Source organism: Mustela lutreola, chromosome 5, assembly GCF_030435805.1.
Source record: "Mustela lutreola isolate mMusLut2 chromosome 5, mMusLut2.pri, whole genome shotgun sequence".
NCBI classification, from domain to species: Eukaryota; Metazoa; Chordata; class Mammalia; order Carnivora; family Mustelidae; genus Mustela; species Mustela lutreola.
Window position 1 is genome coordinate 120,486,075 of NC_081294.1, and position 26,083 is coordinate 120,512,157.

At 37.3% G+C, this 26,083-nt stretch overlaps 2 protein-coding genes across 3 annotated transcripts in view; one reads left to right on the forward strand and one right to left on the reverse strand.

Moving 5' to 3' along the window:
• The window catches only part of ARSK (arylsulfatase family member K), a 41,954-nt gene extending 20,006 nt beyond the window's left edge, over nucleotides 1-21,948 (forward strand). The window contains exons 4-8 of the mRNA XM_059175501.1: nucleotides 3,847-4,129; nucleotides 7,347-7,518; nucleotides 10,816-11,040; nucleotides 18,528-18,752; nucleotides 21,108-21,948. Coding sequence (XP_059031484.1) covers nucleotides 3,847-4,129; nucleotides 7,347-7,518; nucleotides 10,816-11,040; nucleotides 18,528-18,752; nucleotides 21,108-21,397 — 1,195 coding nt within the window. The 3' untranslated portion in view covers nucleotides 21,398-21,948. The remainder of the gene's footprint in view (nucleotides 1-3,846; nucleotides 4,130-7,346; nucleotides 7,519-10,815; nucleotides 11,041-18,527; nucleotides 18,753-21,107) is intronic.
• The window catches only part of SKIC3 (SKI3 subunit of superkiller complex), a 136,304-nt gene that overhangs the window by 103,822 nt on the left and 6,399 nt on the right, over nucleotides 1-26,083 (reverse strand). The window lies entirely within an intron of this gene.

Genomic DNA, 26,083 nt, shown 5'->3' on the forward strand with positions numbered 1-26,083 from the left:
TTGGATAACCCTGGGCCAGATGGATTTAATACATATATTCAGAACATCCCATCCTAAAACATCAGAATACACATTCTTTTCAAGTGTACAAGGAACATTCACCAGAAGGTATCACATACTAGATCAAAAAATAAATCTGGACAGTTTCAAAAAATAGACATTATACCATGCATCTTTTCTGACCATAATGCAGTGAAACTAGAAATCAACCACAAGAAAAAATCTGGAAAGAGCACAAATGTATGGAGGTTAAATAACATGCTACTAAACAATGAATGGGTCAACGAATAAATTAAAGAAGACATCAAAAAATACATGGAGACAAATGAGAATGAAAAACACAACAGTCCAAAATCTTTGTGATGCAGGAAGAGCAGTTCTAAGAAGGTTAGCAATACAGGCCTACCTCAAGAAGCAAGAAAAATCTCAAATAAACAACTAGACCTTACACCTAAAAGAGCTAGGGAAAGAAGAACAAACAAAACCCAAAACCAGCAGAAGGAAGCAACTAATAAATACTAGAGCAGAAATAAATGATATAGAAATTAAAAAAACAAACAAACAAACAAAAACATTAATGATACCAGGAGCTGGTTCTTTGGAAATAATCAATAAAATTGATAAACTCATCGAGAGAGAGAGAGAGGACTCAAAACAAAATCAGAAAAAAAAAGATGAGAAGTAACAACCAACACCACAGAAATGCAAAGAATCATAAGACAATATTATGAAAATTTATATGCCAACAAACTGGACAACCTAGAAGAAATGGATAAATTAGAAACATATAACCTACCAAAACTGAAACAGGAAGAAATAGAAAATTTGAACAGACCAATTGCCAACAGTGAAGTTGAATTAATAACCAAAAAACTACCAAAAAACATGAGCCCAGGACCCGACAGCTTCATAGGTGAATTCTATCAAATATTTAAAGAAGAGTCAATATCTATTCTCAAACTTTTTTTAAAAAATTGAAGAGGAAGGAAAATTTCTAAGTTCATTCTATGAGGCCAGCATTTTCCTGATACCAAAACCACATAAAGATACAACAACAAAAAAAAGAACTACAGGCCAATATCTGTGATGAACATAGATGCAAAAACCCTCAATAAAATATTAGCAAACCAAATCCAACAATACATTAAGAAAAATCATTCACCGTGATCAAATGAGATTTATTCCTGGGATGCAAGGGTGGTTCGGTATAAACAGATCAATCAATGTGATACAGTACATCAATAAGAGGATAAAATCATATCATTTCAATAGATGGAGAAAAAAGCATTTGACAAAAGTATGACATCCATTCATAATGGGAAAAAAAATCCTCAACGTACCTTAACATAATAATTGCCTTATATGAAAAACCCACAGTGAACATCATACTCATTGGTGAAAAACTGAGAGCTTTTCCTCTATGGTGAAATAACAGGCAGGAATGTCCACTCTCACCACTGTTATTTAAAACATAGTACTGGACGTTCTAGCCACACCAATCAGAAAAGAAAAAGGAATAAAAGGCATCCGAATTGGTAAGGAAGAAGTAAAACTTTTACTCTGCAGATGACATGATACTATATATAGAAAATCCTAAAGACTCCACTAAAAAGCTACTAGCACTGATAAATTAATTCAGTAAAGTTACAGGATACAAAATCCATTGCATTTCTGTACATTAATAATGAAACAGAAGAGAAATGAAAACAATCCCATTTATAATTACACCAAATATAATAAAATACTTAAGAATAAACCTAACCAAAGAGGTGAAAGACCTGTACTCTGAAAACTATAAAACACTGATGAAAGAAATCAAAGACGACACAAAGAAATGGAAGGACATTCAATGTTCATGGGTTAGAAGAATATACATTGTAAAACATCTATAGTACTCAAAGAAATCTACAGATTTAATGAAATACCTATCAAAATACTAACAACATTTTTCATAATACCAAAAATTTGAATGGAACCATAAAAGACCCTGAATAGCCAAAGCAATCTTGAAAAAGACATACAATACTGGAGGTATAACAATTCCAGATTTCAAGTTATAAAAACAACTATACAATAGTATAAAAAACTATAATAATCATAAAACTATAATAATCAAAACAACAAGATACTGGCATAAAAACAGATGCATAGATCAACAGAACAGAATAGAGAGCCCAGAAATAAACCCACAATTATATGGTCAATTAACCTTCAACAGAGGAGGGAAGAATATGAAATGGGAAAAAGACAAAATGTCTTCAACTAATGGTGTTGGGAAAACTGGACAGCTACCTACAAAAGAATGAACCTGGATCACTTTTGTACACCATACACAAAAATCAAAAATAAACCCAAAATGGATTAAAGACCTAAATGTGAGACTGAGACCATAAAAATCCTAGAAGAGAGCTGAGGCAGTCATATCTTTGACATTGACCATAAGAACGTCTCTCGAGATACATCTGAGACCAGAGAAACAAGAGCAAAAATAAACTATTGGGACTGCATCAAAGTAAAAAGCTTCTGCACAGCAAAGGTAACAACCAATAAAACTAACCTACTGAACGGGAGAAGACATTTGCAAATGACATATCCAATAAAAGGTTAGTCTACAAAATCTATAAGACCAAAACCCAAATAATCCAATTAAGAATGGGCAGAAAGACACGACCAGATATTTCTCCAAAGACATCCCAATGCCAACAGATACATGAAAAGATGGACAATATCACTCATTATCAGGAAAATGCAAACCAAAACCACAATGAGCTATCACCTCACCAGCCAGAATGGCTAAAATCAAAAGAAACAAGCATTGATGAAGATGAGGAGAAATAGGTGCCCTGGTGCGCTGTTGATAGGAATGCAAGCTGGTACAGCCACTGTGGAAGACAATATGGAGGTTCTTCTAAAAGTTAAAAATAGAACTACTCTACAATCCAGTAACCAAACTACTGGGGATTTATCCAAAAAATACAAAAACACTAATTCAAAGGGATACATGCACCCATTTGTTTATTATAGCAATATATGTAATAGCGAAATTATGGAAGCAACCTGTGTCCATCGATAGATGAATGGATAAAGCAGATGTCACACACACATACACACACAGTGGAATACTACTCAGTCCTAAAAAAAATGAGATCTTACCATTTGCAACGATATGGATGTAATTAGAGGGTGTTACGGTAAGTGAAATCAGTCAGTCAGAGAAAGACAAAGGCATATGATTTCACTCATATGTAGAATTTAAGAAACAAATAAAGAGGGGGGATAAAGAGACAAACCAAAAAACCGAATCTTAACTGTAGAGAATAAACTGATGGTTGTGAGAGAGGAGGGGTTGGGGGTTGAGTGAGACAAGAGTACACTTATCTTGATGAGCACTGAGTAATATATTGAATTGTTGAATCACTGTATTGTACACCTGAAACAAATGTAACATTTTATATTAACTATACTGGAATAAAAATAAAAACCTCTCTTCCTTCTGACAGAAAAAAAGACAAATTGGTAGAAAATTTAGGAGAAATACCAGGAACTTGAACTATTTTTTATATTATTAAATGTGTTGTTATAAGAAAAAGTAACTCTTCTAAATAATCTATCTTCGTTTTAAAGAATACATAGGTGAATATTTGATTCTCATCATTTTTTTCCCTGGATTTTGTGTTTGCAAGTTTCAGTAACTCTCTTAATGAGATCTAGTGTAGTGAACCTGAATAGTTACATGACTGAGTCTAAAAACTGTTTTCCATATTGCTTTCTTATATCTATGCTTAGTCAGTTTTTTTCTTATCTTTTTTAGTACCTTATAATACACCTGTCTTTTTGCCTCCTCAGCAACCGTGTTGAAGCATGGACAAGAGATGTTGCTTTCTTACTCAGACAAGAAGGCAGACCTGTGGTTAATCTTATCCCTAAAAAGACTAAAGTAAGAGTAATGGAAAGGGACTGGAAGAATACAGACAGAGCAGTGAATTGGTTAAGAAAGGAAGCAAATAATTACACTCAACCGTTTGTTCTCTACTTGGGATTAAATTTACCACATCCATATCCTTCCCCATCTTCAGGAGAAAATTTTGGATCTTCAACATTTCATACATCTCTTTATTGGCTTAAAAAGGTAAGTACACTATAGTGTGCTCAAAAATACAAGTTAATATTATAAACTGTATGTTATTGGTACTTGGCCACTGCTTCTTTGATCACTTTTAAAGACAAATTTGAAAATTCTGTAGCTTAGTTAATCAAATATGTCCAATAACTGGTTGACAAAAAACAAAGGGGCAATTTTACATAGATAAAATAAGTATTTAAAAAATCAGTAATCTGATGGGTATTAAGTTGGGCACAGATTACATGGAACAAACAACGAATCATGGAACACCACATCCAAAACTAATGATGTACTGTATGGTGATTAACATAACATAACATAACAAAACAATAAAAGAAACAGTAAAGACAGGATCTCCAAAAGAGAAAAAAAAAAAAAAGCCCTAGTAATCTACTTCTGAGTTGAACTCATTTGTATGTAATGTGTCTATAAAAAAAAGAAACTGGGGCATCTGGATGGCTCAGGTTATGTTCCCAAGGTCCTGGGATTGAGCCCCAGGTCAGGCTCTTTTCTCAGTGCAGAGTCTGCTCAGAATTTTCTCTCTCTCCCTCCCTCTGCCCTGTGCCCCCAGCTTGTTAGCTTTCAAATAAATAAAATCTTGAAAAAAAAAAAAAAAGAGAGAGAGAGAGAGAGAAGAAACTAAAAGGCATTCTCTTAAGAGTGCCGGCAGTCTTCACTTGGCAGAGGGCAGGTTAGTAAAAGTGACCATGCAAGTTCAAACTGTACAAAGAGTTCTCAACAATCAATTGAGAAAATGACCATTTTTCTAGGACTCTTAAAAACATTTGTCAAAACATTAAACCTCTTATTTTGGGTTATAAATGTGCAGGGAAATGAAAAACCAGGAAAACTAATGTTGAATGCACTGTAACTGGAAACACTAGAAATATTGAGGATTAAAGTGTTTTGGGTTTTTGAAAAAAAAATCAAGAATTTGGGCAGTGCTCGTCTTCTCACTATATAACAAGATAATGAAGAAAGCATCTTCTCTAAGTCCTCGCAGACTGTCCTATCCCTTTCTAAATGTAGATCACCTTCCAACATTTTACCCTTTGCACTTCCAATGTCATAATGTATTTCTGAGAATTCTTTTAATCTATGGATTTTTCCAGTGTCACTTTTCTAGAATATGTTCATCCTTCTGTGTTGCAGCGAACTTCCTATTTTTACCAATGAGTTTTATCTACATTAAGTTCCTCTGGCTGCATAGCTAGAATGTATCAAATGGTGGCAGGGTAGGGACACCTGGGTGGCTCAGTGGGTTAAAGCCTCTGCTTTCGTCCTAGGGTCCTGGGATAGAGCCCTGCATCAGGCTCTCTGCTCAGCGGGGAGCCTGCTTCCTCCTCTCTCTCTGCCTACCTGTGATCTGTCTGTCCAATAAATAAATAAAGTCTTAAAAAAAAAATGGTGTCTGTATCAACGTGCCCAGGATGACTCTTTTTTCTATGACTCTAGTTAATGTTTGATTCAGATTTCACAAACAGTGTTACCACTTTTTTATTTCTTTACTGTACATTCATCTTTATCAATCCCCTCTTTTGACTATCCATTTTTGTAAAATGCTGCATGGAGTTCTCCCTGGGAGACAAGGAGGCAGCCCAGCTACACGCTTGGCTATACGTATCCATACTGAAAAAACGATTTACAGGGACCAATCACTGATAGGCTTTGAAAAAAAATAATGTGATTAGTCACCAATTGGGGCACACATCTGTAATATACAGGGATTTGTAGACTACAGAGCTAGCAGTATTTGTGGAAGTTTGCACTTATGCAGCAACTCACAGTTAATATGCTTTGGTAATTAAAATTTGTGTTGTTGGGGGCTGGGATTATTTAACTCAACCTTGGCAAATGAAATCCATGCCCATCTGAGCCATGCAAACAAGAACCGCCTGTGTTTTGTTTGGAAGGCATCAACTTAAATTGAATTTAAGTTGCTTTAAAAACTCTAATCAGAGGTTAAAGCCTCTGCTTTCAGCTCTGGTCATGATCCCAGGGTGTTTGGATCAAACCCTGCATCAGGTTCTCTGCTCAGTAGGGAGCCTGCTTTCCTTCCTTTCTCTCTGCCTGCCTCTCTGCCTACTTGTGATCTCTGTCAAATAAGCTTTAAAAAATTTAAAAACTCTAATCAGAAATGCTGCTTAGTGAACCCTGTTTCAAAGGAAACAATGTCAAAATTGTAGATACTTAATGTCTTCTGAAAAAGTTGTAACTGGCTCCATCTTGAAAAATGAGTACTAGCCAGGGCACCTGGGTGGCTCAGTGGGTTAAAGCCTCTGCCTTCGGCTCAGGTCCTAGGGTCCTGGGATCGAACCCCGAAGCAGGCTCTCTGCTCAGCAGGGAGCCTGCTTCCTCCTCTCTCTCTGCCTGCCTGCCTACCTGTGACCTCTCTCTCTCTTTCTCTCTCTGTGTCAAATAAATAAAAAATATCTTAAAAGAAAAAGAAAAATGAGCACTAGCCTAATGAACTGAATTGAATAACTTATCAGTAAGTAGTAAGTAGACATCTCTGAATTTAAGTTACATGACTGAAAGAAGTATATGACTTAAGTTTAGTCTTGTTTTCACCAAAGCTATAAACATTCATATGTATTAAAAAGTTGTATTTTTTCGGGGCACCTGGGTGGCTCAGTGGGTTAAGCCGCTGCCTTTGGCTCGGGTCATGATCTCAGAGTCCTGGGATCGAGTCCCACATCGGGCTCTTTGCTCGGCAGGGAGCCTGCTTCCCTACCTCTCTCTGCCTGCCTTTCTGCCTACTTGTGGCCTCTGTCTGTCAAATAAATAAATAAAATCTTTAAAAAAAAAAAGTTGTATTTTTTCTTAGCAAACATTTGGCTGTCTCACTAGATATTGGCAGTTTTACTAGCAAACTATTGGGAAACAGTCTAGATTCTGAGGTTGTTGATTCTGGAATTTTGAACTGGTCACACCAATAAAAAGCTTGGATACTTTTTCTGGACTAGAACACTGTCTAATATAGCTCATATTTTTCTTTGTCATGTGCAATTATAAAAACAATTTTCCTGACTCTATATATGGATATTAATACATATCTTTTGTTGTCCCTAGTAATATTAACAATTTGTTCCTAATTGTGTATTTGATTTACTATTTTCTTTACATACCTCTACAATCCCAAATAATTAAGTATTGTCTTGTTCACCATACATACTTGTTGGAAGAGAGAATATTAACTACCTTGTTTTTCTCTCCTTTTTAGGTTTCTTATGATGCCATCAAAATCCCAAAGTGGTCACCTCTGTCAGAAATGCACCCTATAGATTATTACTCTTCTTATACAAAAAACTGCACTGGAAAGTTTACAGAAAAAGAAATTAAAGATATTAGAGCCTTTTATTATGCCATGTGTGCTGAGACAGATGCCATGCTTGGTAGGTGGTATATTTAATAAGCAATTAAATGAAGAAAAAGTATAATATTTTTCCAACAAACTGTGATCATGCTGGTTGTTGACTTGTATGAACTTCCTCAGACAATGTTTTACAACAGTTGCTGGGTGCTAAAGGCTTAGAACTATAAAAATCTTGACCCATATAAAAATTGGATAATTTGTATTATTAATCATGGACTAAGAAGTCTTTTTCATCTTAAATATTCATAAATTAATAAATGCGCAGGTTTGTTCGTACCTAAAGACAGGACCATAGGTTATTATCTGCTTGACACAAAACTTTTTACCTGCTTTAAACAGGAATCAGTACAGGTGCCTGGGTGGCTCAGGGGGTTAAAGCCTCTGCCTTTGGCTTAGGTCATGATTGTAGGGTCCTGGGATCGAGTCCTGCATTGGGCTCTCTGCTCGGGGGGGAACCTGCTTTCCCCTCTCTCTCTTCCTGCCTCTCTGCCTACTTGTGATCTCTATCTGTCAAATAAATAAATAAAATCTTTTAAAAAAATAAAATAAACAGGAATCAGTACATATGTGACACAGGTACACATGTGACAGGTAAATTGTAAGGCAGCTTAGATCCTGAGAGATGAGTTTAGTCACAGAATCTTGTGAATTCTCCCAGACTTGTAATAATTAGAAAACAAAACCATTCTTCCCAGGCCCTTTAGAGTTTAACTAAAACTGACATCATTTTTTTTTTAATGTGTATTTCTAGACCAGTATCATACCAGTCTCCTTCCCTAGTTCAGCTCAAAACCCTACCTGCTTCCATAAGATGAGTGTCAAGAAAGTGTTTTGCCTACTCACTTGTAGAGTGAATGGCATTTTCCACTTTAGATTGAAGAACCCTTGTTTTAAAAAAAAAAAAAAAATCAATTTTTCTAACAAGTTATTTTCATAGTTTGCTATACTTTGGAGTGGAGCAAACCATATTAGTGAAGTGTGGGAAGCACACTTTTGTACAAAGTGAATTTTGAGGGGGAACGGGTGGCTGATTCTTAAAAAGTATTATTGGCCCAAAATAGAAAAGTATAAATCAGAAAGCAAAAAAAATGGGTGTATTATTTATAATATATCAAGTATAATATGAATTAAAAGTCCTGATGATTTTATAAATACATTTAATATTTAAAGCAAATTTCTTTAATCCTGAATTGTTTTTCAAATTTTCTGATGTCAGTCAGTATTCACCCATTGCACCCTGGAAATCACTTTGGAAATTTTGCAGTTATCCATTCATCTGTATCTACTAAGGTAAAATATTATATATATAATGTTGCTGCAGGGATTATGGGAATAGCTCTTGAAGTCTCTTTGATTAATAAAAAAAAAATGCAGCAGCTCACTTCAACTACAGAGTTTATGAAATATGTCATACATTGTTATATCCACACTAGTCTCACCTCCAAATAGTATTTCTTACTGTTCACTATATTTGTTCTACAAATATTTAGTGCCCACTAGCTAGCTATCAGGCACTATCTAGGGCATTGGAGGTACTAATTGAATATTATTAAGAAATCACACTTTAATTAAAAACACTAAGCTCTTGCTGCACCTCAGGGTCTTTATATGTGCTTTTCCCTGGGCCTGGGATGCTCTTCCCTTTGCTGTTTACATGGCTGGTTATTCTCAGTCTTTAGCTCTCAGTTCATATATCTCCTCAGGGATGTCTTCCCAGCCACCGCAAGTTAGTATACCATCCTACCTATTCTCTGCCTTGTCATCTTGATTATTTACATCATAATTGTCAATTATTTTGTCTATTTGCTTGTTTACTGTCTGCTTCCCTTGAGCAAGGGGGACCCTGTGAGAGCAGGGATTTCAGTCTTTTTTTTTTTTTTAAGGATTTTACTTATTTATTTGACAGTGAGAGATCACAAGTAGGCAGAGAGGCAGGTAAGGGGGGGGCTCTCTGAGCAGAGAGCCCGATGTGGGGCTTGATCCCAGGATCCTGGAATCATGACTTGAGCTGAAGGCAGAGGCTTAACCCACTGAGCCACCCAGGCGCCCCAAGGGATCTCAGTCTTAACCAAGCTCATGTCCCAGGTGCCTCGCTTTGGATCCATGGTACCTGGCACATAGTAAGAACTCAGCAAATACGTACAAGATGAGTACAAACACCAGCCCTTGTAACGTGAGTTGTAACTACGGCTGCAGAGGCCTTGGAGGACAGCGATTCAGTCTACCTGGAGGAGCAGGCAGTTTCACCAGGGAGATAATGCTTGAGCTAGGTCCTAGAGGAAGAATGGGAATCTGCCAAGTAGAAGGTGAAAGAAAAGGCATTCCACACAGAAGAAAGCAGACAACGTACAGAGGCAAGAAAATCTAACCTAATTATGACTAGTTTAGGAATTCTAAGTCGTTTAGGACTATAAGAAGTATAGGTCTAGAGGGCAGTTGAGGGTGCTGAGCTTGCTGAAGAATTAGACAATGGGAAGTTTTGAAGAAGTTTTAAGCTGGGGTAAGACATGATCAAATATTTTAAAAAGACAGCCGCCCCAATGGTACAAGAGTTAGAGAAGAAAGAGGTATAGGGGCAAGACCAATTTAGAAGCCATTATATTTGTCCAGTTGAAAGATTCTGATGTTCTATGCTCTGTAAATAACTCCATAGAACAGTGGGTCTCAGTTTGATGGGACCTCAGAATCACCTGTGGGTTTTATATTCATAATACAGACCCTGTAGGTCAGGATTGGGGAACTGGCAAATAGGGATGATTCTTCTCTCTGGACTGTGCCTTCCTGTGATTCTCTTAATTACAATGAGGAGGACACTAAGAGACAGGGACTGGTCAGAGGAATTTTACTGTCCAGTTATTCCCTACCCAAGAATATACTAAGTCTGCCCTGCCTGTTGGGGGTGTAGGAGAAAGGGTAGCAGGGAGGAGGATTCTGACCTCCCACGGGGGCATAAATTGTGGCTTGGTGGTAATACCAGTCCTTTCATTGGGACACACCACAGCACTGACATCTAGAGTTGTCTTTCTTTTTTCATTTAAGTCACAAAGGGGAAAAACATTTTCCCCAATCTCTGATAGGAACATAGAAACCAAGCCAGCGTCATCTCCAAATATCAGTACCGTATTTTCTCCTTCCTCTGTCTTGTCTGTCAGGTGAAGAGCAGCACATGAAGTGTGGCATAACTTACTTAAGAACACCGGCTGACATCCAGATGTTAGCAATCACCCTCTTGCGAGGTCGAGTTGTTATGAGCTTACTGTGATAGAACACAAACTAAAAGCTAATTAATTAAGGTTTATCTTGATTCGTGTTGTAGGAGAAATTATTTTAGCTCTTCGCCAGTTAGATCTTCTTCAGAAAACTATTGTCATATACACCTCAGACCACGGAGAGCTGGCCATGGAGCATCGTCAGTTTTATAAAATGAGTATGTACGAAGCGAGTGCCCACGTTCCACTCTTGATGATGGGACCAGGAATTAAGGCCAACCTAAAAGTACCCAGTGTGGTTTCTCTTGTGGATATTTACCCGACTATGCTTGGTAAGTACCACAATCCTGTAAGTATTTATTTGTAATCATGTTGGAAAAGGAATAAGTAGAGAGGGACTTGGCCGACCTGTTCATAACCTTGAGCAGTTCTTTTAACTGTGAGTCAGATCTACATCTGAAAAAATGAGGACGACAACTCCTCAGGTTCCTGTAGCATACAGTTGTTTTTCCCTTCAAAAGAGTCACAGTCATGGCATGGTTATAACGTAAGCCACAGAAGATATTCAGGTTCATAACCTCACAGGATTTGCGCAACATGTGATTCTCTACCACCATCTCTCAGAAGTGTAAGTAGTTCCCTTCTGGATTATTTTATCCACTTTGAAACTACTAATCTTGTACAGTGTTAGAAAAGCCTCTTAATCTAACATATGAACCCGTTTCTCCTCAGAATCTTTAGATTAGTCTGTCCTAAGAACTTCACTAGCTTCTTAATGTGTATAAACAGAACCATACGTCTAGAACAGCAACATATGGGTAGGGGTAGTTAACAGTTTTGTTGAAGGTAATAGAACAACACCATCAGTAAATTCAGAGGAAATTATACAGCATTGTTAGCCTCTATCTAATTTAGCAGACTACTTTAAATTCAGTAACATTTAAATACTGAAATTCTTCTAAGGCACCATCAATTAGAAAAAGTACCATCTATTTATAAATAGATTTTAGTGAAAGAAAACAGGACATAAGATATATATGTTTCATATGTATATATTGAAATGTGAAAGAAACATGTATCTGAAAACCAAAGACATAAGAAATTCCTTTTTATCTCCTTCCTTCTGCTACAAAGTCCTTCCCTTCATTTAACTGAAGACTATTCCAGGGCCTTAAAATTCTTTAGGGTTAATTTTTTTCAATACCTTTTCACTTTCTCACTTTCTCTTTTATTTTATATCACTTCTTGTATATTTGAACACAATTCTTTGTTTTTCTTTTGCCTGATGGTATTTTTAATCTCTTCAGTTTCTTAGTTGTCATTTGCTGGTTCCCCTACATCCCAAAGCAATTATCACACTTAGCTGTATCTCTGCCACTTTCTGACTCCCTCACTCTTCAGGCAACCCTGACTACTTCCTCATTTCTGTTTTGATAAGAAGTGTATGTATGATTATGTATGTTTGTGTCTCTCTTATTATAACCTTTATAGTTTTAGGAAAGGTGCTTTTTTAAAAGATTTTATGTATTTATTTGACAGAGAGAGAGAGAGAGAGAGAGAGAGAACAAGCAGGGGGAACAGGAGAGGGAGAAGTAGGGTCCCTGCTGAGGGGGGCTTGATCCCAGGACCATGGGATTATGACCTGAACACAAGGTGGATACTTACCCAACTGAGCCACCTAGGGGCCCTTAGGAACAGGTGCTTCTTGATGGTGGCATCTCTTCTGTAGTTTCCTCCCTTAGTTTTTCCTCAGGTAGAAGTCCCCCGACTCCATTTCCAAATTTGCTGAACTCTTTAGCCTTGTTCTGTTTTTTAGAAGGACAGTGACTAGAACTGCAAACCAATCATGAAAGGTTGGGCTGATTCTTTCTCAGTATCCCCTTGCTATATTTGCTAGTGGTATTTGACATTTTGCCTGTCTTTCTGACTCTAGCAGTTCAACTGACCATTATGTACAGGGAGCTGTCTGCAGTGAGTCCTACCTATGCTTAGCCAGCCTATCACCTGGTATGTAAGGTGATTATTATGCATATTTAAGTGATTTTTCTTTTCTTTTTTTTTTTTTAAAGATTATTTATTTATTTATTTGACAGAGAGACCACATGTAGGCAGAGAGGCAGGCAGAGAGAGAGAGGAGGAAGCAGGCTCCCTGCTGAGCAGAGAACCCGATGTGGGACTCGATCCCAGGACTCTGGGATCATGACCTGAGCCGAAGGCAGCGGCTTAAACCACTGAGCCACCCAGGCACCCTAAGTGATTTTTCTTTAAATGTTGTTTTATATTTGCCTACAGTGCAAATTTTGCTTCTCTACATTTTTGATCCACCATTAACACTACTTGCCATTTTATACATCATAAGAGTTAAAAGGCATCTGCAAGATTTCCCAAGGTATTTAGCTAACAGATTATATAAGAAAACACTAAATAAAACTGCTTAGGTTGAGATAATTTATTATCCACCTAGGAGACTACCTGCCTATCCCTGGATTTGTGTTGTATGACAGTAAGCATTTCATTAGCCAAAACCAAACATTCCCAGAAACTCCTCCCATTCCTTCCCACCTCTTCTGGAAATTATGTAGGTGCTCTCCAACTTCTTTTTTTCCTGCAATTTGTTAATTATTACAATTTTCTAAAACTCACAGTTCTATGTAGATTTTTACTTATTTTTATCTTTCACTGATTCTTCGTAATAGACTTCTGAGTCACATTTCCCTACAGAATATATTAACAGCATTTACATCATGTGTTGATTAGATCTGCCCAACTAGAGTAAAGGAAATTAAGCCAAAAATCAATGTCTCTCTAATTCTAAACTGGAAATTAGCCTCTTCAGACTTAGCACAGCTTGTAATATGTTTCATTACAAATATTTTTATCACCAAAAGGGAAAAGTTACATTTATGTGTTTGGGGCAAGAAGGAGAATATCCGTGCATGGGTCTTTTTATATAAAGCACTGAAACATCCTACTGACCAGATGTTAACCAGAGATAAGGTAGAAAGAGAATGATGAGGGGGTACAGCAAGAATCTTACGTTGGAGCCAGGAAACAGCATGGTAATATTATCATTTATCTAAAATTAACATTTTTGCAAATGATAAAGCATTAATATTAATAGAGCTCTTACAAATCTATAGGAAAAAGAGAAATACCCTACTCAAAAAGTGACTGAAAGATAGAAACAAACAATTCACAAGAGAAGATACTCAAATGGCCAAGATATTTTAAAGGTTCACACTCGGTAGTCAGAAAAATATTAAAACAAGAAGATACCAATTTTCTTGCACGTATAAAGTTTTCAAAGATTAAAAAGAATTAGAAAATCTTATATTGGAATTAGGCCTTTCCTTATTCTGCTTCTAGGAGTATAAACTGGCACAGATTTTCTGGAGGCAATGTGGCAGTTTGTTCCAAATTACTCAGAAATACACATACCTTTTGACCTAGAAATTCCAATTTTAGAAAATAACCTATAGCTATATACAAAGATTTATCTCCATGGATATTTATTGTAATATCATATTAAGCTAAAGAATTAGAAACAATATGAATACTGGGTAGAAACAGATTGGGTAAAAAATAGTCAATTTTATTGATTCTGCTAGCCAATTAGGAGTTTACAACAGATATAAAACATAATGTATTCTTAGGATTCTAAAGGCCCCTTCTTTATTAGCTTAGCCATAGCTGTATTATTTTATATGAATTTAAGTTACACCCGGAGTATGGGATTAAATATCTTAGATCAAAGCCTCAAATCAGACCTCCTCTTCCCTACATCATTCGGATCTCAGAGAGAAGAATATTAAATAGGAAGAACCAATTGAGATTCCTGTTCTATTAAACCTACCTTACTATGAAGAGCCTGTTCAAATTTTAAGAGGCTACAATGCTTTTATTAAAAAGTCTGAATTTACAAACAGTTTTTAAAAGGCATTTTAACTACATCTGAAACGAATATTGCACAGCATAATAAAATTAATTTTAAAAATTGGGGGGAAAATACAGAAGGTATTTCAAAAGAGTTTTTTTTTTCTTTCCTATAAAATGGTATTTTATGATAAAGTAGAAAGGGTATTCTTAACCTGTTTATCTTAATAGTCCTTTGTGGTATACCATCACACTATCATTTTCTAATACTGGCAGAAGAGTGCCATTTTTATGAACAGGAACTCTTTATACTATTAAAGTTGATAGCACTTCAGAGATTATTCTTTAAAAATTACACCACCCCCCCGTATCTTTTTTTCTCTAATAACCTATTAGCAGCATCTTTTGGCTCAGTTAGAAATAAAGGGAGTCTCACTTTAAAATTAAAATAGTTCTGATTTTCTCTTCTAAACATATTTTCATGTGAGTTTTTTTCTTTTAATAATTGATCTTTTTTGTAAAACACCTGCCTTCCCCTCACATAAAAGATAAATCCATATTTTTGAATTATGAAAATGTAATTATATAAAAATGCACTTGTGTGTAAAAGAATGCTTATTGTAAGGGATTCAGATTGCAAAATGCTTCCTGCTACATGATGTAGTGGAGGGTTGGGAGAAGCATTCTACACAGACTATTTTACTTTTATTATCTAAAAAAAATTGTGAAGTTGAGTAACTACAGTAAAGCAAGACTTGTGTTGTAGTACTAAAGAATCCAGAAGACCTGGCATCAGACTGCCTAAATTCAAATCCCTCCTTCAGTTTTGGCCTTGGGCAAGTTACTTAACATCTCTGGTCTTCAATTTTCTTATCAATAACATGTAAATAATAGCAGCTATTGCAAAGCTTAAAACAATGACTGGAACATGGCAAACAATTAAATGTTAGGCTATCATTGTTAGTAGTTTTTATTCTTTGGTATGCCCTAAAAAATGTACATAGTTTGCATCATTGCCATACCAGTCTAATCTTTTATCTTCTCCTATGCTCAGGAAGAAATCTTCAGGAAACCATCCTATATATCCAGGTCTGCATTTTTCCCCATTTGTTGACTGTTTTAAATTCAAGGCACTTTGTTGAGAATCCTGCAGTTACTTTTTGTCTTTGCTTATACTACCAAGAAAGATCAAACTTACTTAAAACAGTATTAGAATGACAGATCTGCCAGAAGAAAAAAAAAAAAAAAAAAAACACATGAAAATGGTTTTAAACAAAGATCAAAGAGCTTTTTGAAATGCAGTTTAAGCTAAAGTGCTTTTAAGGAAATCATTGATAAATAGATGAGAAGTGAATACCCTGTTTCCTGCAGCACAAAAAAGTTAATAAATATGTAAAGTAGTTATTAAATACTGTGAATATTTGACATTGGTTTCTTTCTTCATCAGTTTACAAAGGTATATGATACTACTACTATTATACTGGCAACAAGTCACCGTTCTCTCTTGCCTGGACTGCTGCAGTACCTTCTTGCTCCCACCTTCTGCTCAGACCGCTTTCAGTCAATTCACCCTGCGATCCTTAGCAACAGGAGTGGCAGGCTTCTACTCAAAAGTCTCTGCTGGTTTCCCTTTCACAAAGAGTAAAATTCAAAATCTCTCCTTGCACCTGAGATTCCAACATGACCTCTCACTCCTCTTTTACCGTTGTACCCCTCACCTACTCTGCTCCAGCCTATTCAGAGCTCCTTGGTGTCTGGGGACTGGACTCGGCAGGCTCCCCCGCCTCAGGGTCTGTACATTTGCTCTTCCTGGGGGGAAGCCCTTCCCCCAGGGATCTAAGGACTCGCCCTGGCCCTTCCTTGGAGTTTAAATGTCACCTCATTAGAGAAGCCTTCCCCTGACCGCACTATATGAAACAGCACCTGAACACATACTCGCCATCACTGTCTCCTTTGCCCTGCTTTTTTTTTTTTTTTAATTGCACTTAGTGCTGTATGCCATGACTGTCCATCTGTCTCCCAGCATTAGAATATAAGCTCCAGGAGAGCTTACCTGCCTTCTCCACTGTTGTTTCCTTACACCTGGAACAGCACCTAGGTTGTTGAATGAATTAAAAAAAAAAAAAAAAAAAAAACTTACCCCAGTTTACTACTGACTTCCCATATAAACACAGAACCATGTCCATTTTCTTAGTCTTCCCAATTTTCTTTTAGGAAGATTAGGCTAACAACAGATGTGAAATAAGGCATTGCTAAGTTTCAGAGGTTATTAAAATGCTGAATACAGGAACTTCCCAGTCCTGGGTATATACCAGTTGGTCCTTGCCTCCCAATCATCTTCGAAGTCCTCTTCTCTCCCTTCCTACACCTCACTAGTGGGGCTACATGACGACTACCAGACAGACCAGCCTGACCCAGTCTGCTCCCTCACTACCCGCGTTCCTTACGGTAGACCTCACAGTCGTGTCCTACTGTCTTGTAGCTGAAGTGAGTTTTATTTAGGGCAGTCCCTTTCTCTCATGCACATCCCCTTAAATGTCTTTACTCCTTTGTTTTTAACCAGTTATCTCTGGTCTTTCTTTCTTTCTTCAAAAAGTCCACAATTATGATTATTTGGCAGAAAATTAGTACTTGTACTATGCCCCTTCCAAGGAAATGGGAGAATATGGACTTTTACATATATGTAAAACATGTACCTTTGGAAGATTTATAGAGGTCTTTCTCTACCTCCTTATTTTCCTGAAATTAGCCTATTAGTCCTCAAATACTTAGTCATGTTAATTTTCTTATTCAATTTTGTTTAAGTTCTAGCATGTCAGATATATTATTTCCTATTTTTCATTGGAAATGTTTAATTATACTTAACCATGGAACACAGAAACCAGAAAAGGGGTGGAAAAGCAACTGCAGACTCATTTTGGAACTATCCAAGTAGCCAGTCATAATTAATGGTGATTTTTCTATAGGAAAAACATCATTTGAGTTCCAAATACCTTAAAAGCAATTTTTTAAATGCCACTTTTTAAGTTAGACATTTCTCATGTTATAGTTTATCTGTTTATATTTGATAAGGGGAAATAAATTATTTTTCCCTAGATCAGTATAATCCAAGATTTCCAATATATGTTCTGCAAAACACTAGCCCCTCAATATGCTACTTGAGGGTAAAAATGTATGTCATCAAATAACTTTGGGACAAATGGCATACTATTATACCATCCTTACAGGTTTATGAAAAGTATCAGCAATAAACTTTCACTGACAATAAAATAACCTAGTTTAAAAATATATATATTTATTTATTTATTTGTTTGTTTGTTTATTTATTTGACAGACAGAGATCACAAGTAGGCAGAGAGGCAGGCAAAGAGAGAGGGGGAAGCAGGCTCCCTGCTGAGCAGAGAGCCCGATGTGGGACTCGATCCCAGGACCCTGAGATCATGACCTGAGCTGAAGGCAGAGGCTTTAACCCACTGAGCCACCCAGGCGCCCCTAACCTACTTACATTTAATCATTGTTTGCAAACATATAGATGACTACTAAAACCCTTTCTCATATAGGTCTTTTATCTTAATATCTAGTGGAACAAATGGAAGAAACAGCTGTAATTATTTGTCATTCAGAAATAAAGGACTGACTAATATCTGTTGAGCGTTTCTTATCAGGTACTATTCTCAGAGCCTTACATAAATTATCATATTTAAACCTAAAATAAGCATATGAGGTATAGGTATGATTGTTACTCCCCTTTTACAGATGAGGAAACTGAGGTTCAGAGTAGTTAGCAATCATGTCGAAAGAGCATATGGCTAATGAAGTGAGCATTTGGACCTAGGCACTCTATTTACCAAATCCATATATGATCCACACCTTGTAATGATGTCATTTATGAATATTTCAACTAGTGGAAGAATAAGTTATTTAAAAATACTATTTTGTTACATAGATATTGCTGGAGCTCCTCTGCCGCAGAACCTGAGTGGATACTCTTTGCTGCCTTTAGCATCGGAAACGTTAAAGAATGAACATAAATTCAAAAACCTGCGTCCTCCCTGGATTCTGAGTCAGTTCCATGGATGCAATGTGAATGCTTCCACCTACATGCTGCGGACTAACCGATGGAAGTATATCGCCTACTCCGATGGCACTTCAGTACTGCCTCAACTCTTTGGTAAATCTGTTGGTATCTTCTTCTTTAGTGTGGTAGTATACAGAATGAGCTGTCCTCCATAGTTTTGCTCAAGAGGCCCAGTCATCCGTGGTTAAATAAATACCTGCTGCTTCTCATGCCAGGACCATCTACATAAGGTTGTCCATCTGAGGGGGCAGCTTCTTTGCAGATCCTCTGAATTCCAGACCAAGTGTCTGAAGACTTTTGATCGGGGTCTCAAGATTGAAACTGTGGTTTTCGCTGATCAGGGTCTCTTCTAAGATGCATGGTTATCTTTCCCAAACAGTAGTCCACACCCTCTCATTATCCCTTGGTTTCAGCTGTCCCGGATATTAACCCCTATATTTTGTGAAGCCTGACATTCTTTTTTTTTTTTTTAATGATTTTCTTTATTTGACAGAGAGATTTATTTGACACAGTAGTCAAATATTTGACACAGGGAGAAGCAGACTCCCTGCTGAACAGAGAGCCTGATGCAGGGCTCGATCCCAAGACGCTGAGATATGACCTGAGCCTAAGGCAGAGGCTTAACCCACTGAGACACCCAGGCACCCTAAGCCTGACATTCTGATTTATTATTTAAGATGATACCAATATCCTCATTTTATAGAGAAGACTAGAAATCAGAGGGATTCAAATACCTGTGCAAGATCTCACAGCTAATGACAGAGCTGGGATTTTAACCCAGGTCTAACTTCAAAATCCATGCTCCTTCTCCACAAAGATGCCTGCTAGCTTCACTATTCTATGAATTAATTTTAATTTTTTAATTTTTTAAGATTTATTTATTTTGGAGAGAGGGAGAAAGAGCATGCACATGAGGGAGGGGCACAGGGAGTGGGAAAGAGAAAATTCTCAAGCAGACTCCCCCTCTCAGCACAAAGCCCTATGTGGGGTGAGATCCCAGGACCCTGAGATCATGACCTGAGCTGAAATCAAGAGTCAGATGCTTAACCGATGGAGCCCCCCGGGCGCTCCTCTATGAATTAATTTTAAAGCAACATTATTAAATTCAGGTTTTACTTATCCCTTGCCTCTCTTTTTCACATATAACATGCCATTATTAATATTCATTTCTCCCTAAGTTTCCTTTCCAGTTAGAAATGTCAAAATCATTAACTCCAAATAATTCTTTAGGGGCTAAACTGATTGACCTCCCCCTCTCCCCTTTACCCTAAGAGCAGGAGATTCTTGGCGTCAAAAGTTAGTCCTTCCGGGCGCCTGGGTGGCTCAGTGGGTTAAGCCTCTGCCTTCGGCTCAGGTCATGATCTCAGGGCCCTGGGATCGAGCCCTGCGTCGGGCTCTCTGCTCAGCGGGGAGTCTGCTTTTCTTCTCCCTCTCTCTGCCTGCCTCTCTGCCTACTTGTAATCTCTCTCTGCTAAATTAAAAAAAAAAAAAAAAAAAAAAAAAAAAGGGAAATCCTTCCGTTTTCATCCTTTTGTGTAATGGGCATGTCTTGCTCATTCACTGGACATGTTCTGCAAAAAGCAGATGTGACTATCAAAGTATCAGGGGGTGAGCCTGCCTTTCCTGTATTCTCTGGGATTTATTCACTGATTTCCCTTTCCCAAATAGGTACCATCTGAAATCATCAAACAAAGTCCTAAATGTCTTCAGGGCCCTTCTGGCAAATGCACCACATACGCCCACAGAGGTTTTGTTCATTTATTATCTTAAGTAAATTGTCGTAAGATCTTTGATTTGCTATTTTTCCAATTAGATTGACATAGTTATATTTTGTCTTCCTTTTACCTGGGTAAAAAGGGTATTTATGTTCTGAAATATTTATTGTTATTTTCTTGGTGGTAGCAATGAGATACATTCTTATTTCTGTGGCTATTTGCTCAAATGGACAGTGCTGATGCACCTAACTTTCAAAAATCCAAGCACAAGATGCTAAAATATATAGAAAACTAAGAGTAAATGGACTTACAAGACTATGACTTGACTATGTAAAGAATTCTTACATCTAGAAAATTTGGAGCTGTTGAAATGGGAGAATATAAGCATTACTATTTCTTTTCTCTGTGTGTCAAAACAAGGCATCAGAACCAGGAAGAATTAAGGCCAAGCCAGTTTACTAGTGAGATCTATCTCTGCCATCTAGGAAAGGATAAGAAAAAAAATGAGATAGCAGAATGATGGTAGGAAGGTAATTTGGACATACATTTAGAAGAGTGTTTAACCTTTGGTATATTATTTTACCATTTATATTGTCCTTCATCTTATTATGCTAATAGGAACTGCAAATAAAAATAAATTCAAATACATTATCTGTCACAGAGTAATGGCAATCTAAAATGTGTTTTTGTAACTGGCAACTATTTTGATAGCTATTTCCATTTTTTCTTCCAGATCTTTCCTCAGATCCAGATGAACTAACAAATATTGCTACAAAATTTCCAGAAGTTACATATTCTTTGGATCAGAAGCTTCGTTCCATTATTAACTACCCTAAGGTTTCTGCCGCTGTCCACCAATACAATAAAGAGCAGTTTATCAAGTGGAAACAAAGTGTAGGGCAGAACTATTCAAATGTTATAGCAAACCTCAGGTGGCATCAGGACTGGCTGCAAGAACCAAGGAAGTATGAAAGTGCAATTGATCGGTGGCTGAACACCCCCACTAATCTTAACAAAATCTGAACTGAAATTAGATTAGAAAATAATGTTCTAGAGCACCATATAGAGAGACATGGTAAGAGATCATGATTCGCTTTTGTATGTTTTAATAATTACTGATTTTTAGTTACTTTTAAAGAATGTATTCTGTTTTAAAATAAAATATAGAGCACGTGGGTGGCTCAATGGGTTAGAGCCTCCGCCTTCAGTTTGGGTCATGATCCCAGGATCCTGGGATCAAGCCCTGCATCCGGCTCTCTGCTCGGCAGGGAGCCTGCTTCCTCCTCTCTCTGCCTGCCTCTCTGCCTGCTTGTGATCTCTCTCTGTCTGTCAGATAAATAAATAAAATCTTTAAATATATATATATATGTAATCATTATGCAGTTAGATATTTTCATAAGTGATTACTATCAAAACCTCATTCTTATGAACTTTTAACAACTTAATGGAGGTGTTAAAAGGATGGAAGCAAATAGTATAATATAAAGTTAGGTTTCTCTGAATAATATGGAATATACACAATTTTAACAATTATTTTATGACTTATGAACCATAAAGTAGTTATTTGTATTTAATGGTGTCTGCTGAGTTATTTGCATTTGATGGGGCATAAATTATTTGGGTGTATTTGATGGGACACAGTTCCCGGATCTGGCTGACTTTATTACAGTTTTTTTTTTTTTTTTAATCGGTAATATATGCACAAGCTACTGAAGAGTGAACAAATGAGCATGAAGTGTCCCTCCTTTCCCAGTTCCCCTTTCTGGGGCAACTACTATAACCACCTTCCTAAGTATCCTTTTAAAGACACACAGTATATTTAACAAACAAACTTTGTATTTCCCCCCAACACACAAAAGGTAGCTTACTCTACAAAAGGTTCTGCATCTTGCTCTTTTTTTTTCTCCCACTTAAAAATACCTAGAAATAAAATTACTGGGGCAAGACTGTATCTAGCACAAACAAGTACACCAAATTACCTCCAAAGAAGTTATATCAATTTAAATTCTCACCAGTGATGCACTTCCTCACATCCTTCACCAACCTGATAAATAAAAATATATTTATAAAGTGCTTTTATTTTGAGTAAGATCATATTTTCATATATTTAATAGTCATTTGAATTTCTTTCACTGTGACTTTTACTATTTCTATTCTTTGCCTATTTTTCTATTGCTTGTCTTTTTTATTACAGGCATGGTTTTGGATCTTAGCTTTTTGTCTGTGAGAGAAGCTGCACATGTTTTGTTTTGTTTTGTTTTTGTTTGTTTGTTTGTTTTCCTTTTTGTAATTTGTCTTTTGACTTTATTCTGGTGTTTTTAACCTGTGGCAATTGGTATTTTCATGCGATCAAATTTATGAATCTTTGCATTTATGGCTTTGGGATTTTTGCATCATACATATTCAGCATGGTGTCCCCCACTTCCCTTCTTCTAGAGTTTTATTTTTTGTCCTTAGATCTTTGCCCCACCTGGAATGTATTCCACATTAGAAATCTAACTTTAGTTTGTTGTTCTAAGATGGCTACCCAAATGACCTTTTATTAAATAAACTTAACATTTGTCCCCTTGGTTAGAAAATGCTACTTCAGGGCACCTGGGTGGCTCAGTGGGCTAAGCCTCTGCATTCAGCTCAAGTCATGATCTCAGGGTCCTGGGATCGAGCCCTGCATTGGGCTCTGTGCTCAGCAGGGAGCCTGCTGCCCCCTCTCTTTGCCTGCCTCTCTGCCTACTTGTGATCTCTCTCTCTGTCAAATAGATAAGTAAAATCTTTAAAAAAAAAAAAAAAGCAACTTCATTACATAATACCTTTTATTGAATTAATTATCTTTTTCTCTATTGATTTGAAATGTCGTTTTATTACATTCCAAAGTTGCATTTACATTTGGGTCCTTTCAGAACATTTGTTATTTTCCAGTGGACCAATCCACCTTTGCTTACTGATGCGGTAGTCCATCTCTGGTCAGACAAGTTCCTTGCCAGCATCTTCCTTTCTCAGAGTTATCCTGGCCACTCTTGCTCACTTGGGTTTTCCACACAAATTTAGAATAAGTTTGCCTAGCTCGGAAATGAAAAATCTTGTTAGTCTTTTTATGAAACCGTATCAAGTTGATAGCCTATTTTAGGGAGAAGTAAACTCTTTATAATCTTCAGTCATTTTCCCTTTTTTTCAAGGTTTCTTTGATTCTCATCGTATTATTCTGTTTGCTTCATATGGATCAGTTTCTTTAGAGATTTTTGGAAAAGTAAGGACCTCTAAGAAAATACTGCCTAGGCCCCTCCCCACACCAATGAAATTGGAATTCTGGGGATGGCACCTGGGCACTGTTCTTTCTTATTGTTCTGTTAAGCTCTCTAGCTGATGGTCCCAAAGTGTAGGCAGAGAGCAGTTTTTCCTAGTTGTTTCATCATTTGTTGGCAGTGTGCTATTTTAAGTGGATCTTTCTTCCATTACATCTTCTGTTTGTTTATATATGCAGATTCTTTCTCTATATATTAATTTTGTGCCAATAATACAGTATTTTTGGTACCAATAGTTTTTTGATTGGTATCTTATATTTTTTAGCTATAAAAAGCTGATCTGCAAATAATATTTTTACCTAACTTCCTCTTCAAGCTGTCTTTGATGTTTTCCTGAAGAGCCACTTCATCTCCTGTGTTTATTCTTCTTCAGTAAATTTGTAAAAGCATATCTTTGCAGCTCTATATGAATTTCTGAGAAAGAAATGTCACTGCAGATACATTCTGAAACAAAACCCTTAAGGAAAAGAGCTCAATATTGGGCTATGACAATTAAAATGAAAATACACAAATCTACCTCCCATCCTCTAGTTAAACCTAAAGAACATGAAATAGCTCATGTGTGGGTGTGTATGCTAATTACAGGGGGAAAATAAAGCAATGATAATAGAAATGTGGTTCTGAAAACATAGGCATATGAAGATAAATACAGTCCATCTTGTTCTACCCAAGACTTTCGAGATGCATTCATTGTTAGAACTTACCAAGCATCCACATCCAAATATATTGGCTATAGGATCATATTTAAGTACAACTGAGTTTTTAGGATAAAATCTGATTCAAGCTGGTATTAACCCTGAAAAACAGAAAAAGAAGAAAAACCTGGAAAATTAACAAATGAGTGCCAGGATCTGAGAGAAACGGACACTAATTATAAACTGAATTGAGGACAGTCTCCAGGATTCATTTTTACTAACTCTGCTGCTCCACCCTGTTCCAGTCCACGATAATCTCCTGTTTGGAATTCTGCGGTAGCCTCCTAAGAGGTCTCCCTGAGCCTGCCCTTGGCTTTCTTCAGTCTTTTCTCAATGTAGCAGCCAGACTGATCCTGTTGTAGATACATCACCTCAGGGACACCTGGGTGGCTCAGTCATTAAGCATCTGCCTTTGGCTCAGGTCATGGTCCCAGGGTCCTGGGATCGAGCCCCCCCATTGAAGGGGTCCCTGCTCAGCGAGAAGCCTGCTTCTCCCTCTGCCACTCTCCCTGCTTGTGTTCCCGCTCTCACTGTGCCTCGGTCACTCTGCCTCAATAAATAACTTCTTTTTTTTTTTTAAGATCTATCACATCGGGGCGCCTGGGTGGCTCAGTTGGTTGGACGACTGCCTTCGGCTCAGGTCATGATCCTGGAGTCCCGGGATCGAGTCCCATATCGGGCTCCCAGATCCATGGGGAGTCTGCTTCTCCCTCTAACCTTCTCCTCGCTCATGTTCTCTCTCACTGTCTCTCTCTCAAATAAATAAAATCTTTAAAAAAAAAAAATCTATCACGTAACTTCACTGGATCCTCAAAACCTTCCACTGGTTTCCCATCTTCCTCTGTAAAAGCCAAAATCATCACAAAGGCCTACAGGACCCTGAACTATTCGGCTGCTCCCTCTCTCACAGATCACCTCTCCTCCCACACTCCCACTTCTTTTACTGTCTTCCAGCCACACTGGCATCCCTGTTGTTTCCTAGCACCCCAGGCATGCACCACCTCAGGACCTTTGTTCTTGTCAGTGCCTTCTGCTGGGAAGATGGTTCTTTCCTCAGATTTCGACATGGCTCACTCTGCTACCTCCTTCAAATTACTGCTCCAATGCCACCCTCTCACAAGGACTTCTCTGCTTTATTTTCTCCATGGTAATCATTACCATCTAATGCAGGGTGTATTTCCCATATTTAACTAGTTTATACTGTCCCCCACCCCCACACCCCACTAGGATGAAAGCTGTCCGTACAGGCATGGCTTTTTGTCCTTTTTGTTTCCTTAAGTATCCCAAGTGCCTGGCACACAAAAGATTAGTAAATATTTGTTGAATTAATTTGCTGGGAATTAGAGTTTTTCAGATAACACACTGGATTAGAAAAACCAATGCATTAGGCCATGGCAGGGCAGATTTGAAAAGGAATAGCCTTCTCAATAAAGTAGGGCCTTCCAGAAACAGTAATTTCTAGCAAAATCCCACACAGGAGAGTTGACAAGGGGACTCTATTCTTCTTTATCTTTTTCTATGAAAAAGGCCAGATACTGAAAATTTTAGGCTTTGTGAACCATATGGTCTTTTTCACAAGTACTCAGTACTACCAAGTAGCGTGAAAATAGCAATAAAACAATATGTAAACATGAGCATGGCTGCTTTCCAATGAAATTTTGTTTACAAAAACACAGGATTTGGCCTGTTGTGGACCACAGTTTGCTAACCCCTAG